The sequence below is a fragment of the Fundulus heteroclitus genome, chromosome 13 (assembly GCF_011125445.2).
Source record: "Fundulus heteroclitus isolate FHET01 chromosome 13, MU-UCD_Fhet_4.1, whole genome shotgun sequence".
Taxonomy (NCBI): Eukaryota; Metazoa; Chordata; class Actinopteri; order Cyprinodontiformes; family Fundulidae; genus Fundulus; species Fundulus heteroclitus.
In genome coordinates, this window is record NC_046373.1 from 29,018,534 (window position 1) to 29,037,505 (window position 18,972).

The following is an 18,972-nucleotide window of genomic DNA, read 5'->3' on the forward strand; positions in this document are numbered from 1 at the left end:
CAACAAACAACACCGGCAAAACTATATGATCTTGTGAAAGTACTAAGGATCAGAACTTTGTCCCTTTCTTTGGGACAACCGCTGTTATGCCACCATACAATCTCTATAATCACTTTGTAAGGATATTATGCTCCAACAGATGTCCAGCTTGCTGTTGATCTGGCAGCCTTGGGCGTGCTGCCGCTCCTCCTCCAGCTGTTTGGGGCTGCTGAAGCAAGCGGGCTCTTGGTCCAGCTGGGGCAGGCTCTCAAAGTCAAACTTGTCAACCTGGATGGCCATCCTGTAACAGCAGATAAGAGAAAAACAAAGTTAGAGAAGACTCCACTTACGGACATTTATTCCAATTTATAGACTAAAACTTGACAAAGTCTTTTGCTATTCTGACCCCTGATCATTTTGTAGCGTTAAATGTTAAATATTTAAGGTTGTGCCAATCAATGATTACTTACAATGACGTATTATAACAAACCATTACAAATCTTCCTCTGTCACAGGAAGTACCTTTACATGTTTGACCTGTAGCATAAAACACACTTTTTCAGCCAATATAAAACACACAAAATCATTTTCAATCAGAGCTGTCAGTCTAGAGAGGTTTCTATCCACATTGGTGTGTCTGTAAAAAACTTCTCTTTAGTAAACAACCGTAAAAGAATTAAAATCTGTAGCTAAAACCCCTAATAGATGAAAGTAAAGTTGCTGTCACGCTGCTGTCTATCTTTCCATATATGTTGACATATCAAAAAATATGTTGATGTGGATTAAATATGAATAAATAAGGGACACTCTCTGAAACCCTGAATCCTGTCAAGTGTAATGAGTCTCTGGGGCCTGGTTATGGTGTGCCCCTGTTTTTTTGGCAAGCGTGTATTAGATTGAAGAGTACATGAACTTTTTGTTGTCATCATCTTGTTTTCTTTGATATATTATATACTTAATGATATCCTGACGACCTTGGGCTGAAGATTTATTGCTGTAGAAACAGTATGAGGGCCCCCCAATTGGTCAAGTAATTATTAGCTGAATTAATCATAAAATGGGACGTGCACCTTCATGTTGAAGACTATCCAACATGTCTTCATAAGTGCAGACAGAACAGCCAACCTGATTTACGCCATGTGTATTCAATACACAGCTTCTCAGTCTGGGCAGGTATGTTGTGTTTACGGCTAGGTCAGCATAACTGGCCAGGAAAGTTTGGTGCTGCGTGAGACGTTTAGTCACTACTGGATCATTGCTGCGACATCTGCATAGCACCTTAAAGCAGTAGAACATGTGCAATGTGTATGTTTGTAAGGGATCTCGAGTAGGTGAGCCTCATACCAAGGCTGACCAAAGCATGTCTGTCTTAGAAGCAATGGCAGCATAACGTATCTCCATACAGCATCATCATGCAAGGCAAATACCCAATATTGTGACAGCAGTAAAGGAATTTATTTATGATGCTGAATTTAAATGAACGGCTGCAATACATTTTGTCTTAAGTGCTGTTGTTACAGAGCCACTGTGGATAATTTTACATAATTAAAAAGTGATCAAGGTTGGAGATGGGCTAAGAAGCAGAGAAAAGCAGCAAAATGTTTTTGGGGAATATCAGGCATTAGATATGTATTGGCAAAGTGATTACCTGCATGGCCCTTTATTGATCTTGAGAAAACATTAGGAAAAAATGTTGACAAAACAGAACAAAAACCAGACCAAGCAATTTCCTCCTGATGATTTTCTCTAGAACTTGAAATCAAGATAAAAAACTAACAAATATTTCCACATATATATAAGGCTCATCAAAAATGTGCATATATATATATATATATATATATATATATATATATATATATATAGTATATTATATATATATTAATATATATATATATAGATATATATATACAACTTAGATATATATATATATTAGTATATATATATATAATCTATATATAGATAATATATATTATACATAGTATATATATATATATATCTACATATACATATATATATATATATATATATATATATATATATATATATATATATATATATATATATATATATATATATATATATATATATCTGTTGTGCACATTTTTGATGAACCTAATAGTCAGCATAACTTTGACAACTTTCAGCACCGTCTATCATGCTGAAATGCGCTGCCGAGAGCCCTGTTTAAATAAATAAACTGTTTTTCTCCAGCACAGAAGTATTTGTATTCTTCTGTGATTTTTTTAAGTAAACTTGAGGACTTTGTGCAGGTCTTAGTGGCTGTATTCTGAAAAAAGCAGGTGCATGTAAAGGTATGTAATGATCACTCTTTTAACAATGTATTCAGATAATATTTACTTTTTCAATTCAAACACATTTCAAACTGATCAAGGAATTTTGAGCAGGTAAACATAGCAATAGCAGCAATCTGTGGTCAAGGGTCTTGCTCAGGGACCGAGAGTGACAGACTGAGTACCCAGTAAATTGTGATATAAGGTTTCAGCAAAAGCAAAAGGAAAGATATGGTGTAAGTTATTTGTACATGGAAGTTTGAGTTCAAGTGAAAATAAAAATCTGTGTTAGCACCCCCTGAAGATGGAATCCCAACCTGGAGTTTGGAGGTTCTTTAACAACCCAAGGCTCAAAGTCTGACACAGGTAATCAACTGTTGCTCTTTAGATGATTTATTTCTCAATAAATCAGACTCAGAATTCAGTCCAACCTCTACCAGCAAAGATACTGCTACAATGTTAGGATGTACAAAATTGTTAATCACGTGTGCTGGTAACTCCGGCACAACACTCCACAAATCCCACTGGTTCCCCGCTGGTTTCTTAGCATTCTTAGAAGAACACCATTGCTCCATGTTTAGTGGTCCCACTTGGAGGGTAAATGGAACACACTAAAAGTGTGTTTAATGCAACTGAAAATTATACAGAATGTATATGTACCAATATAAATATTAATTGGCTTAAAATGAAAGTTTTCAGTTCTTCCTATTGTAATACAACAACCAAAACTATTTTTAAAACCGCTCACAAAAATGAAAAGAACAAGTTCATAAAAACAACTGAAGTTTCGATGATGCAGTAATGCAGCATACGAAGAAAAACTACTATAACTAACACTATTACCAAATATAGATAGCACATAGTTAATTAAACCTTCTTAGTAAAAGAAAACTTGCTGTAACCTTCCATTCTACCACGTTTGATGACAACCAGTTCCAGCTGGCTTGTGTGCTGAGACGAGTCATAAATTATTCATCTAGTCTGAACAAACAGCTCTAGGTTGAGTCTCTCTTTTTAAACTGCTGGTGTTGCTAAGTTTTATATTAGCAAAACCCAGACAGTCCGTTTCCCGTTCTTTGCTTAAGGTTACATCAACCCTTACTACATTGAGGATTCACCTGACTAGACTCATTAAAATGACCAACGGTACATGGAGCCCTAACCCCACAGCATCTGGGTCCTTCATTCAAGGACGCTATAATTAATTGGACCTACTTTAGATCTGTTTATTCTGTGATAGACAAACAAGAACAAGGCTCACCAGAATCAATTAGCATATTTTCCAAAACATTTTTGGGGAAATTAAGGAGTAAAAAGAGTCTTGTTCGGAAACTAAGCTCTTCAAGTGTTTATATTATATAATCGGGATGGATGGGTGGGTGATGGATGAATGGATACATAGATTAACATGGAAGTTAGGACCCTCCCACTTGCCACCTACCCTAATCAAACATCTGTGAAATGGTCCACAAGTAGAGGACGCTAAAGGTAGGGGCGGGCGATATGGACTTTAAATTTTATCACGATATACTGTGGTAATGTTGTGATAACAATAAAAGTGATGATGAAAGAGTACTTCTTGCAGTCTTTTCAGGAAACTGTGTGTCTGTGACTGCATGTCAATTATAGCCCAATAAGCACAAACACTGTCCTTACAAAACATTTTAAAAGGTAGCATACATATATTAACAGATGAAATATGTTTCATCACAATTCTAGTTATATAAAGAAGTGTGATATTTGTCACCAAACTGCACATAAAGTGCATTCAATAAAATTTTTGAATGTATTCATATTTAGCGATGCTATCAATAAACCAACAACGGAGAAAACAGCAAAAACAACAATCCTGACGATATTGGCAGTTTCGGGGTTTTCAGACACCACTAGTTGGAATTTATTGTCAAGATAAATCCAGACTTTTGTCATGATACAACATTTTTCATAATAATGATAAAACTCTACCATAAAGGCCCAGCCCTAGTTAATGGTATAGTGGACAATCATTATCGGCTTCAAGTTCTGGGGGGGATCACTTTATCTATTGGTTGTCCAACATCATTCTGACGCGCTCACGTAACACCAGTGTTCGTGCTCGTTTCTTGTTAGGTTCCGCTTGCTGGCTGTGCACTTCTAGTGTTTATTTATCCAGTTAGCTTTGGTGTTAGCCGTTCATCGCAGTGCCACTGCTCTCACTATATATTTTGAAAATGGCTGAGAGTTCAAGAAGCAAACTATCCTACAAGTTTATGAGAAGAAGAGGAAGGTCTCAGAAGAAAGAAAATAAACCAGAGTGGATTTGGACGATTTCTTTCACACGATCCCCCTAAGGAGCAAAAGAGCAGGTAAGATGCTCTTGCGCATGAGCAGTTATTCAAAAAGTTATTGGGCGTTTCTTACTAACATTTCCGAAAAAAATGTCCACTCTACCTTTAAATACATCACTCAACATGTCAAGGATTGGTCATCCAATAAATTTCAGACCCAAAGATGTTAAAAGAAGTTTCCTCAAATATCATTACAGGATCTACACCAGGTTCTTGATATTGTTAATGTGAATGTGGATGTCTCTACTACAATCAGATAGAGATGGCAAAGGTTTATTGTATGGGAGTTAAGGAGGAACAATTTTACTTACTTTAGCAGATAATGTAGAGAAACATCAGCGATAATGAAATACTGAGTTTACCATGGATTCTACAGAGTATCAAAAGGTGCTTGATAAATATGTGAGAAAACTTAAGCTGAACCACCTATTCTCAGCAAAATAACAACCGAGCAAAAAATACCAGAAAAATACCAAGAACTGGCTGTAAATTAAGAAACAGAAAGTCTTAAACTGAGTAAAAGCCCAGGGGCCTCATTTAAAAGGCTTGCCTAAGCACGAAATGGGGCCTGACACTTGCATACATTACTTTCCACACCAGGGTTGTGATTTAAATAAAAGAAAAGAAAAAAACGTGGCGGGAAAATGTCTTGTCCTCACGGCAACTCTGACCCATGCATACGTTCATTTTAAAGGACAGGGGAAATTAGCGACGTAGACGGTAAAGGGGTAAACAGATTCCTCTCAAACTTTAATCCCACTCCATATCAGACTATAATCATAGATTGACTTTATCATAAGCATTCAAAATCACAGAGCAATTCATACTTACGCTGGTGACACAACTACACAAAAGGACACTTCAAATGAATAAAATAATGCCCAGAAGCCAACTTAAATCTTAAACCAAAGTCTGCAAAACGTTTCGTCAGGGTTTCCTACTATCACATTCCTCTCCGCAATGATCACCATGGTGACATGTACAGTACCACAGATTAATAGATAGTTGTGATAAAGTGTGAGGCAGTTACTTAAATTGCTGCAAACAGTCAAATACATGCGAAATGCGGTGGTCGCAACACTGCTGGAGAACTTTGAAAATGGGAGAATCAGGAGGGGAAGCGGTTGCAGGGAACAATGATCATGATGTCTGGCTAACATGCCGCTTTAGACTATCTAGAGCACTAAATTCTGCTATAACCTACTGTGGACAACAGCCAATGGAAAATTGGATTGTATAAAGTCACAGCAATTTCATATGGTTGAAGTGAATGGGGCCAGGCAGACTCACTTGCGGTTCTCTGCGACTGGTTCTGCGTAGTTGGGACCAAGGTAGACCTAGTCGATCTTGGTAAGAATTCAAACTAAACAAGAAATAAAACTATGTCTCAAAATTTCTGCGTGGTCAAGTGGCATCTTAGGAAGCAAAAAGGAGAAGTTTGAGCTTTAGGCAATGAACCCTTTTATAATGCACTTATGTACTTAGTTAAGCTCATTTGTGAGCAACTTTGGCCAACTTTTGTTATTTTAAATGTCACAGCAATACATTCGACAAGCCTGCCTTCATCGTGATACCTTCTTCAGCAAAGGTATCAGGCGGGCCGTATGATCTGAGAGCTCGTCTGTCACATTTACAGTTCTGCCAGTCTTAAATGAAATTACACAAGAAGAAAAAATGTCTGGATGGATCCAGACACGCCAACATCAAAGTGACAAGGAGGAGGAAAGGCAATGCAATTAGGATTTCACAGCCTTTACAACAAAGCCACAGCACAAATTAAATAACAATTAGGACTTCAAAACATGCAGTGGACAAAAAAAGCAAGCTTCTGCTTCTTGCTTTTCCCCAATTAATGCATCTGCCTTTGAAGATTAGTGGCACTAGGCTTATGTCACTGACTGAAGTCCCATCTTCAGATGGACGCTGCGTTTCATTCAGTCATCTTCAAAAGCACACATTACAAACCAAGCCTAAAAATACCACGTTGCAACAATGCAAACAGCGTGTGGGTGCAGTCTGGCAAGGCATAAACCTGCTCCTCTTCAGAGAAGTAATTACTAAAAGGCAGACGGTCACATATATATTTACCCTTTAAATGGCAGTAATAGAGAAGGCAATACATACAGCACCGCTTTCCTGTGTTAATATGTCAAACTTTTTTAAATTAATGCTTTGCTAAGGTCCGAATGATTGTAACAGAAGTCAAATGTCCACTTTGACTCTTATGTCTGAAAAGTATGGTCCGGGTAAAAAGAAACCATCTTCTAGGGTTTCAAGTGTCATGACAAAATAAAAAGGATCAGGCCGCCTGGAGTTTACCAAAAGGCATCTGACCATGACGTTTTGGTTTAGTGAGACAAATATCGATCCCTTTGGCTTCATGTTTGGAGGAAACCAGGAGACACTCGTCACATGGCCATTCACATCCCTCCAGTAAAGCATGGTGGTGGCATCATCATGTTGCGAGGATGTTTTTCAACGGCAGGAAATGGGAGGTGTTGTGCAATTACACATGTTATTAAGTTATTTAATATTTATCAAATAACTCTTAGTCTGTTAGGTATTGTCTGGTGAATATCAGTTCAATCAGCTGGTAGTAGGACAATAGTTGAAAGAGTGATTTGAGCACTGGCATTCAGCAAACAGTAAACTCTGCACACATATGGAATAAATTAGTGACAACTTATCTTCTAAGTACAAAAATGTATTAACAGAAATAAAGGCACATCCAGGGAACATTGTTATATAATATTGCTTACCTGAATTAATCATATATTAGAGAACCAAAGTTCATCTTAAAGAATATGGAATGAGGTTACACCAAACACCATTAAATTGGCATTAATGGTCCCTATTAATGCTGTACCAACGCCCGTAGCACTATCAGACGATGGAGCTAAACAAAGTATTATCTTCAAGGAAACCGTAGTTATGTTAACTAGGGTTAGAAGTAAGTTATAAAGGAGGCTAATATCGGCTAAAGCTAGCAGACGTTCAGAGCTTATTTAGAGGGATTTTTAAACTATAATTTGGGAATAATGAGCGGACCTGAAAACACAAACATTAATGTCCCATCAGTGTTTGGAACCACTTATGGAAATAAAGTGTGTCATAACCGTAAAGCACAACCCAAAATAAACCAGCATAGCATTGTTTCAAAGTTATGCCAGCAGTCGCTCAGCCTGTTAGCTCCAGGTTTTAACCTCAGTCAAACCTTAAAAACACTGTAAAAACACATTAAAAGTAAACCATTTTAAATGGCTTCATCCCATCCTAACTTCCCCTATCATCTCTACAACACCGCTGCCTTTGTTTCCAGTTGTGGAGACAAGGCATCTGTGGCGGAAGCTAGCAGTTCTGGCCGGCGGCGATAAAGCGGCTATCACCCTCCTTCACTGCGGGTTCTTTGGACACTTCTCAACAGCATCTCTGGCCATAGGAAGCTCGGCATTGTGGGGAACTCTGCAGACCGTTGCTACTTAGCTTCAATTCTACTCTGCGCCCGTGTAGTGAGTCTCTCTGGTGTAAAACTCCTCCTAAGGAGGGCCCACAGACAGAGGAGAAAGGGCCTTTTTGGTATGGCCGGCCAGCAGCAGGCAAAAGAGGAAGATTGGCCTGGGCAGATAGGCCTTAGAGTTTATGTGTACAGCCATGTGCCGTGAGGAGCAGTCCCTTGGGGAGGGATGAATGCGGCTTCTTATAGCATTAGAAACAGTCTGATTTTATTTCTACTATTTCTTGTGGTTTCAGCCCCCCAGTCTTAAATTTTTTCCTCAAGGCTGAACTCAAACAGAGGCTTGTCAGAATAGAGGGGAAGATGAAAGCAGCAATGTACAGAGACACACCCTGGAGAAAACCGTGTTCGTTCAGCAGGACAGCGACTTCAAGCATACGAACGAGATACTATAGGAACGGCTTCAGGACAATTGTGCTAATAATCATGAGTGGCGCAGCAAGAGGCCAGACTTGACTCCAATCTGAAGAGATCTGAAAATGGCTGTCTACTAATCTTTCGCATCTAACCTGTAGGAGCTTGATTCCTTCTGCTTCGAGGAATGAGTGGAACTGCCCAAAGATAGGTGTGTCAAGCTGATGGTCTATTCCAGAAGTTGTTAGAAGTCGGCTGTAAATTACAGCCTTAAAACTACAGCTATAAACAGAGTATTGAGAAAATGCTGTGGATACTTAACCTGACCCTAGCCATATGGATTTCGCTCCGCCTAGCTCCACTCACATCCATCTGGGACATCTCCATAGGAATTGCCTTTATTGAAGGCTGGGCCTTATCAAAAATCCTTGCATATGATTGGATAAGCCACTTGTCTGTCATCTTTATCGACGTGCTATTTCAACCACTCACACCAAAGCCAACCGATGACGCTGTGAGAGTGACGCAGGAAAAAACAAAACTTTTTTTTTGTGTTTGCAGCTCTAGTGGCACGTGTTTTGTTGACAGTGAGCTGACAGGAAGAGGGGGGAAGACAGGCGGCAAAGCGCTGCGGGTCAGAGTCGATCCCGGGCCGACTGCGTTAAGGACTAAATGCCTCCTAATATGGTTTGCGCTAACCGCTCCGCCACAGGCGTGCCCCGGAAAACAAAACTTGCCAAATCCGGTCGGGAGAAGGGCGAAAACATGGTTTCCACCAACAAAAGCCAACAGAGCCGTTCTCTGATGTTCTTTTAATGAAACAATATTAGGTAGATTGGACAACATGGAAGAAATAGCAGCATCAATGTTAACGCTTGCTTCCTCGATGCGAGCCGCCATTGTCTGAATCAGTCTCACGGTCGCTTCTCCACTACGTCACATCTATGAAATTCCAGCCCTGCGTCCTGATTGGCTGGACAATAAAATTGGTTGGAGAAATCACTCTCTATGGGAGATGTCCCAGATGGATGTGAGTGAAGCTAGGCGGAGCGATATCAATCTGGCTAGGGTCAGGTTAGTGAATACTGAGAGCTATGATTTTGTCGTTTTTATATTTTAAAATATTTGTAAAAAATCCCCCAAAACTTTCACAGAGATTTATGGGGCATTGCGATAGTTCTAAAGTTTTTGCAGAAGTTTGCCAAGTTGAAATGACACCTGTGTTGTGCACGCAAATGGGAGAAGAGGAAAAGCATCTGCCGCTGCGACGTATTCTCTCGCTAATGCATCAATGGCGGTGGAGACGTAACAAAATAGCCAGGTGAACAAGGGCGAATACCACGTCACACGCACGCTCAGAGAGTACGACCCAAATTGGGTCTCTCATGAACTGACTAATCAAGCCTGGCATGGGCAGGCATTAGGGGCTATGCCCACCCACAGAGCCAATCGTGCCCGTCCTGGACTGGGTTTTGTTTTTACTTCCGAGTGGTCAACTTTATTGTTTCTATCTTTGATTTGTCAGTCATACAATTCAACCAGTCAAATTAGGCTACATGCTAACCAATTACAACAAGAGAAGGGCGGGTCACAGAGTCAGACATTCGTAGACTCCAGAGACGGGCCGGCTGTGCTGCTCAGTGCTCACTGTTGCAAGGATATTCAGACTTATTTCCAAACAAATACAAGAAGTAATAACGGAGCAAACGAGACCAAGCAGGAAGCAGCGGCATTAATTTATATTGGACACGTCAGCACTGAGGTCAACACATGGAGTAAACATTCATGCTGGCAGAACTAGCTACAGCAGTGAGTAGCACAAAGAGCAGAAGCGAGCAGCCAAATGGAAGAAACCTAGGTTACTTGCAGGCTGCAGGGAACACTGCTTTGTTGTGATCCTTGTGCTCCTTAGCTGCTATAATCACCTCTCCTAGTATGAATGTTTACTTCAGTCAGTTTTCAGCCTGACAACAGTGCTTATATTTATTTTTTAGTTAACTGAATGGACACAGCACTACACTCAGTGTTGCCAGATATGATTGATAGCTTCCAGCACAAATGTAACGTAAAATCAGCCCAACTATTCAACACATAATAAAGAAAATGCTATAAAAAAAAAATGTTGCACATACAGGCTCCCCACTAAATGTGCAATCAGGCTACCAAATAACACAAGATCACTTTAACGATCATGTCATTGCATCTGACTTTTTTTTTTTTATCAATATCCTCTCAAAGTGAGTTGTAAATCCAACTTAATAAAAAATTCCTCTCTCATCTAACATTTCTAGTTCAAAATGTTTTAAATTGATCAGCAGAACTCAACCCTACTTGGGGCGTTTACAACACTGACCAATACAAAGTGCGACTTGATTACCCAGAGACTATTATTCATTGATGACATCAGTTTCACAGATTCTAAACATTCAAAAAGAAATGAACTAATAAAATAAGCGCAAAGAGATGGCTTTTATTAAAATGTGGAAGTTTTTAAGCTTTCTACCACACAATTATAACCATTTTGAGATTGTTATTAATTCTTTCTAGAAACAGCAAAATGTTATGAAAAGCTTTCCAAATTTTTACAACCTGTCCATAAGCTTTTTTTTTCAGCTCAATGGGTTCAAAAGAAGAAGCACGATTGGGTGTAAACCCACCCAATCTAGCAACACTGACTATATTATCTTTTTTTTTTTTTTTTTTTTAGATTTTGGGATTTTACTGGGATAAATCTTTATCTCAGCACTGTTGGAGTGGTCACAGAGCCACTGTTACGCCTGAAGGAGAAATATAAAGAAAATGGAATGCTGCCCTTTTCATTTGTTTCTGCAGCCCAGTCTGATCCAGCCAATAGGTGCAACTGTGGTAAATAGTAGATAACTCATTTTACACCTCGGGGAATAGTAAGGCCATGTACGGGAATGGGGGAAAAAAGTTTAACCTTTTAACATGTGCAGTGCTCCTTTAAGGAAAACATTAATCAGGTTTTGCTTCATGGCTTCAACAAAAATATGGAAATTGAAACACAGTGAAGACGTTCTGGATGCACTGTATGAGGAACTGGTGCTGATGTTCTGCGTTTCATTTTTGCCAATCATGAAACAGTACATTATGTCCAAACATCTCTCCAAACAGCATTCTTCCAGGCATTTTGTGAGTCATTCAGATGACACTTTGCAAACCTAATTCATGCTGGCACATTTTTCTTAGACATAACAGCCTTCTTCTTGGCTCTTCCAAAAAATAAAATAAAATAAAATAAAAAATAAAAAAGCCACACTGGTTTAGTCTTTTCTAAGGTGCCTGGCATGAGCTTTAACAATTTAAAACGCTAATTGCAGTTCGTAGATTGTAAGACGTAGCTTGGAATATTGCACGGTCTGACCTTAGGGTGAATTGCCTGGACGTCCAATCCTTGAGAGATTGGCAGCTGTCTTAAATGTTTTCCCTTGGAGGATAATCTTTCTCTCTGTAGAATGATGGACTTCAAAGTATTTGGAAATTGCCTTGTAACCCTTCCCAGATTGATGGGCAGCAACAGCTCCTTCTCTGAGGTCAGTACTGATGTTGTTCCCTCTGGGCATTGTGTTAACACATGCTGGAGACCAGCAAATGCCCCAAAACAACTGCTTTTATAATGGTGGTGACATTTGCCCATGATCCATTAATAAAGTGCATTTGATCAGCAGCACCTGGCTGCTACTTTCCGAAACAGCAAGGGTGGACTTTATTTTGAGTACACAGCTATTCCATTTTGGCTTAACACATGAATATATTAATTCATGACATGGTGATATATCTGTTGTGTGTTTTTATGCCATTTAATTTAACGGTAGATGGAAAGAAGTTTAGAGCTTGGCAAAGATTAGATAATTTTTATTATGTCATTACATATATTACAATATATGTTTAAGAGAGTTCACCTTTTAGGCCATAATGGAACCAAGTATAGCTGTACAGATATATGTTTTCAAGAAAATATCATTCCTATAAAGCACCCTAAAGTTAATAATTCAAAGCCGCGCAGTTGACATCATTATGAAGATGAAGATGGATGAGCTTCTTAACACTTTAATGACAATTACATAACATGTTGGTTACATAATTGCCTTTGAAATGTCATTACTAATAGCCCTAAAGGATAAAATAAGTTAAATAGATTTTTATGAAGTCGTTTAGCAAACGTCTTCTGTTACATAAGACTAACAATCAAAAAATCAATTAAAAACACAATTATCATACTTCTAAAACTACAAATCAGAGGTATCCAGTTATTAGCCTGTAAAATCTTTGAACTGGAACTGATAAATCGATTCATTAAATGTATCATAAATACATTGGATACAATGTTAAATGTATACAACACTTACAATAGCTGTGCAAGGAAAGGTTTACCCAAACCTGTTTGTTTTCATTTATTCAGAGAGAGAGAGAGAGAGAGAGAGAGAGAGAGAGAGAGAGAGAGAGAGAGAGAGAGAATGTAAATGTAAAAGAAAATTTAGCGGGTTTTTATTGCTGCTGTCATTGATGGTTGCTATGTCATTACGTCTCCCCGTGGAAGGAAGAGGGGAGAGCCAACATGTCAGCTGCAAGAGATCCCAACCGATTTCACAAGCACAAATCTGGTTCTGAGAAAAACGAAAAAAGGAGGAATTCTAAGTCACTACGGGGATCACTGGATAAATTTATCAGCACTTCCTGAGATGCGGAGGCTGAGCTGATGCCCATAGCGCATCTGAATATGCTAATGTGGTGAAACCTTCACGGCAGCAAAGCCTAGAGAGGCTCAACAACAGAAGGACTGGAACGTGGACACTGTGGATCACGATGAAGTCCAAGGAAAGAAATAAGTAAATGAACTTTTATTATGAGGCTAGGGTGACCAGATGTCCCAATTTGTGCGGGACTGTGCTGACTTTTTACTTTAGTACCGGTGTCCTACAAACTGAAAGAATGTCCCGCATTTGACTGAGTCAGAGTCAAAAACGTATTGGGCGGCATGGGCTTTTCTGAAATAAAACAGGCAGCACCACAGTCCTCGTCACTGAGAGCTGGGTTGGCTGTCAATCAATATGCAGCAGCGTCTCCACTAATGAGCAGCTGCGAGCCAGGACACTCATAAAATAAAACGAAAAATGAATTTGATTCATAAACAATATTAAGGAAACCACTTTAACGTAAAGAAAATGGTTCTACAAAGACTGGGAGACTATTTCTAAATGGGTGAGGCCAGAGAAATGGGATTCTCAGAGAGCTTTTTGTGTTATTTTTCAGTTTTATACAGAGAAGAGCGTGATGTAAAGCAACACTGTAGAGGTGAGTTGCACAATAAAAACACAGCTGAAAAAGCCTCCTGTCGAACTATGGACTCGTTTTTACTCAAAGCTAAAAATACCTGCCAGACACAATGTGCAGAAGCCCTTAGACAATATTTAATTTTACACAAAACTCTAATAACGCGTTTGAAATACGCATAGAAAAAGGGTTGTTCACTAAAAGCAGGCAACTTTTTTTTCTGATAAACTTCAAACCATTTTGATAAAAAAATTTAAAGCTTACTATCCTATCCATCCATCCATGTTCTATCTAGTAATCTATCTAGAGATAGATTATGGTAATTGCGATCTGTCATGTAATTATGCATCCATATCATTCACACATATATATATATATATATATATATATATATATATATATATATATATATATATATATATATATATATATATATATTGCACTGAACGCAAAGCCTCAAATGAGGCTGTGTGAGACTGACAATGGGCGTTTAAAACAGCAACCATTTTTAATGTGGGCAACATCTGTGCTTTTACCTCTGATTTGCACATTTAATAAACTCTCTGTGAATTTCTTTTCACAGTTTCTTTGCGTTCTCTCTGTCATTTAACCATACAAAAACAATCCCCTGACCCATTTTTAATACACATTAACATTCATGAGGTGCTTTGCATTGACCATTTCTGGTTGAATCTGGCGTGTAGAGGGCTGAACATGAGGCGGAACCAGGTGTGCAAACGTTCAAGTACAGCTGTGATCTATAAAGGAAAATTGTGAGTGTGTGTGTGTGTGTGTGTGTGTGTGTGTGTGTGTGTGTGTGTGTGTGTGCGTGGTTTCATAAATCTGAATTTTTTTTTGGCGTACACCACTTTCCTGTTCCTGGCGTACGTACACTTTTAGTATTCATTCTATGCAATGTTTTATAAATGAGAGCCCAGATCCCTGCATTTGTTATACAGAGCCGATACATTAGGATACATCTTGTTAATGTTCAACTTAGAAAAGAGCAATTATGTATTATTTTGAACTGAAATAATTTGTGGCTGGCATTGATGGAACGCTGATGAATATTCACAAGACATCCAAAATGCTATTTCATAAATACAACCAAGCTCCCTGGACCCTGATAACAGCCTTCAGTATTTGCTGTTGACTTTAGACTTCACAATAAGACTGTATCTGCAGACTGTAGCTGTATATAAACCGTTCCATCATAACCTATTATCGGATATCTTGACACCGCGGAAAGTGTTTCTGTACGACCCTCAATTATGTCGTCTCATTGCTCCTGTTCCTTATTAACCCACTGATGACATACAATTTGGCTTTTCTTGTACTTCCTGTCAAATACAGAGAGTTGATGTAAGATCGTCCAATAGGTGCTTTGTAGTTAAATTTGTTAGAGGTTAACTGGATTTATTTCAGTTAACCTCAGTTGTCAGAAAGCAATGCAAAAAGAAAGCGTGTCATTAGACCAGAAAACCTGACAGTGATTTAAATAGGGTTGGTGTTCAGATATCACAATGTTGAAGAAATCAAGAAGCCCGCATTTACAGACATTACTTATTAACTGTAAGCCATTTTATTCACCGAAGGAGTTTTCCTGGCTCGCCCTGGTAGCTGTTCACATTCCACCTCAGGCCGGTGTTAATAAGGCGTTACTCCATTTGGCTAACCAGATAACTGATGGGGAGAAAATACATCCAGATTCCCTGATCACTGTTCTTGATGCTTTAACAGAGCAAACCACAGCCATGAACATCCAAAGTACTGTCAGCATATTAGGTGTCCAACCAGGGACACCAACATGCTGAATCACTACTACACTCCATTAAAAGACGCCTAGCGCTTTGTCCCCAGTGCAGCCTTAGACAGTGAAAAGATGGACGGACGAGTCACAGCCGGAGCTCCAGGCCTGCTTTGACTCTACTGACAGGAGTGGTTTTGAGGCTGTAGCCACTGACCTGGACAAACTGACACTGTAACATCTTACATCAGTTTTTGTGAGGACTAAAATCTTTTGCATATACAACAATCAAAAATTCTGATTTACAGTGAAACACAGGCAGCTTTGTCTAACCAAAGAGGAGACCTCCAGAAGTGGGGACGGAGTCCTGTACAACTAGGCCAGGAACACACCAAGATCCACGCAGCAAAGAGATGCTACGCTGAAAAGCTAGGAAAAGCAGTCAGCAAGCCTGTGTCAATGCGGAGAGGCCTGCGCACAATAACCAACTACAGGAGGCCATCCTCCCACTCTGCTAGCACCCAACGACTGGCTAGCAAGCTGAACGGTTCTAAAATCACCCCATTCTCCAAAAAAACAAAAAAAAACTCCATCTCTTGATTAAATGACTACAGAGCTGTTTCCCTGACATCTGCAGCAATGAAGTCTTGTTAGAGACTGGTGTTGATCAGCTGGTTCTCTGGTGCAGCCACAACAACCTGGAGCTTCATATGCTGAAAACCGTGGAGATGATCGTGAAGCCCCCCCAGCAGAGGATGTACTTCCTGTGCCAGCTCAGAGGCCTCTACCAGCCTAAGGAGCTGCTGATCCACTTCTACACAGCCATCATCCAGTCTGTCCTCTGTTCATTCATCTCTGTCTGGTTTGGATCTGCCACCAAACAGGACAGGGCCAGACTGCAACAGTCAGGACTGCAGAAAAGATCATCACTGCCAACCTGCCCTCCATTCAGGACTTTTCCAAAGTCAAGAAACAGGGAAGAAAAAGTCACTGCGATCACATCATGTTCCAACTTCTTCCCTCCGGTAGGCACTACAGAGCACTGTACGGCAAAACCAACACTCAAGAACTGGTTCTTCACTGTAATGAACAGTTTACTCAGAGTATCAAAAAACTAAACTCCTGTGCAGTAATCCACTGTATCTGCCTCTATTTACCCACCTGTCTACATGCTACCATTGACCAGTTATTTAAGTAGTATTCTCCATTTCAGCTTTGTTCATTCTCTTCATACTGTAAATACTATATAACTGATCCACATACCTCATTGACATAACGCTGCATATAATACTTATTCATTCCAGTATTCTCAGTACTCACATGGTGGACATGGATGTCTGTATGTGCCTTTGCACCCGGACATCGCTTCCACCTCAGACATGTACCTAATAACAATGCTGATTAGAATCATTTATGCCTGCATCCTTTGCATCATTGCAATATTGACTCAAAGTGTCCGTTCTGTTCATTGTGTGTTCTCTATACTGCAGATTGTGTTTGATTTTTATTACTGGAGCACTGGGTCATTCTATTTCTGTGTAAGACAGTACATTGTGAGCAGTGTACAATCCAGGGTCAAATTCCTCCTTTCTGTACGCATACCTGCCGAGTAAAGCTGATTCTGATAAGTTATTTACATTCTGCTAAGATTTAGGGAAGAAGGATTTTGTGAAAACCTATTGTTAGCCTTAATGAAAGCCTTTGTTACTGCAATGAATTAACAAGATCTGCTTAAATGTGTTCAAACCTGATAATGTTTGCGGATGTCCAAACTAAGAGACGGCAGGACTTTGAGGAGCATCAAAGATAAGAAATGCTATTAGACAGTAAGCTTCCAGAAAATAATCCACCTATTATAGTAGAAATTAAAAAAGAGACGCACTTTTTGACGGAAGTGTAAATAAGTCCTCTCTGACATGTGTTTATGGGTTTTTTCCCTCAGCTTTGGAAGCGCATCATATTAGTCACACTCATGGACGCAAATAGCGGGGTCATTTGTCTCAACATATTTTAGCCGGTGAATGTTCACACCATCCCGATGTTTTTGTTTTTTCATGATCAACAGTTTTATTTTTGTTTCATGTTTTTTTTTTTCCCTGGTCTATATGAGCCTCAGTATTTCGATGACTCACAATGAATTGGCTTCTCGGTGCAGAAAGAGGCAGAGCAGAGGTGTATTGTTGCCGAAAGCATGCCGAACAACACTCAGAAATGGGTTCATCCATGTTCTGTGATGTTATGTTGGCTGGCGTGTCAGAACAGGACATTTGGAAGAGCTTCCTTTTAAAATAGTTTGACTGAATAAAAGTAGAAAAAAATGCTACATAACTGCTTTTTGACTGCCTGTCACAGAAAAACCCACTTGCTCTACAAAGAGCAGTACAGAAAAAAATGATATTCTGTTTAATGTATGTTTATTTAAAAGCTTCTAAATTTAGAAGGAATTTCTGTATTTTTCATGAATTGTACACATAGAAACAACAAATAAATGTCAGAGATATTATTAGAACTGTAATAATCAGTAACATATTTTGCAGCAGTTAGAATAGATGCTGCTTTTCTGTTTTCTGTCAGGTTAGAGAAACGTAAGAATCTCTTTGCAGCCCAGAAGTCATTTCTGCTACCTTTACTTCCATATTAGATGTATAGTACATAAAAGGCAACCAGAAAAGACTGCAGGTCACTAACCCTATACAAAGAGAATCTACAATGGGATTAATAAAATCAATTGCAGCATCAGTGCTGAACTGAAGGGCTCGTTTGCACATTTGTTTGCACTGTTTCCGTATTGGAGGACAAATTGCATGCATGGACTACAGTGCTAAAAGGCAAGGTCCAACAAGTGAAAAAACTGGTGGGTGCCTCTCTAGTCAAAAAACACAATTTATGAGCCAAGTTGAAATTAAATTTAGGATGAACTGACGTACTAATCGTGAGGAATACCAATGTTAAATGTTAAAGAACACACCCATAAGAGGGACGGTCCTATGACAGTTTGCTGTGGTACATTATTTAATTTTAGAATTCAGCTAAATACATAAAAAGTTTTGTTAATGGCTTGGCAAGTAGAAATATGAAGCGTCTTCAGGTGAAACTTCACACATCTGACGTAGTTTTGACTTATCTTAAGACCAGTTATGGTTGGTTCTGTAAGAAACAGAACATCAGCATGAGAATGTGTGAAACACTTAAGTATTGTCACTAAGGTGAGTACAAAAGTGGTTAATATTGGAGAAAAATAATAAAATAGGTATAATTTGACGTAAAAGATGTGTTTAACGAAGTGCATGTGTTCAGTGAGTTAGCTACAGAATGATGGGCATACAAAATACAAAGATGCGTCAAAAGTATTTTTGATGAACATGACAAAAAAAAAGGTACAAAAATGTGTTGTTAGTGTCTTAAACCGAAACACTGTCTTTAATGTTGCTAAACTCACTCTTGACATATTTTCATTATATCGTC

The 18,972-nt window shown here is 39.0% G+C and overlaps 1 protein-coding gene across 4 annotated transcripts in view; it reads right to left on the minus strand.

The window, feature by feature from the left end:
* Positions 1–18,972, minus strand: part of trappc9 (trafficking protein particle complex 9) — a 270,154-nt gene that overhangs the window by 92,490 nt on the left and 158,692 nt on the right. For all 4 annotated transcript variants that reach the window (XM_021322125.2, XM_021322124.2, XM_036145568.1 and 1 more), the window contains one exon: positions 127–280. In XM_021322125.2, coding sequence (XP_021177800.2) covers positions 127–280 — 154 coding nt within the window. The remainder of the gene's footprint in view (positions 1–126; positions 281–18,972) is intronic.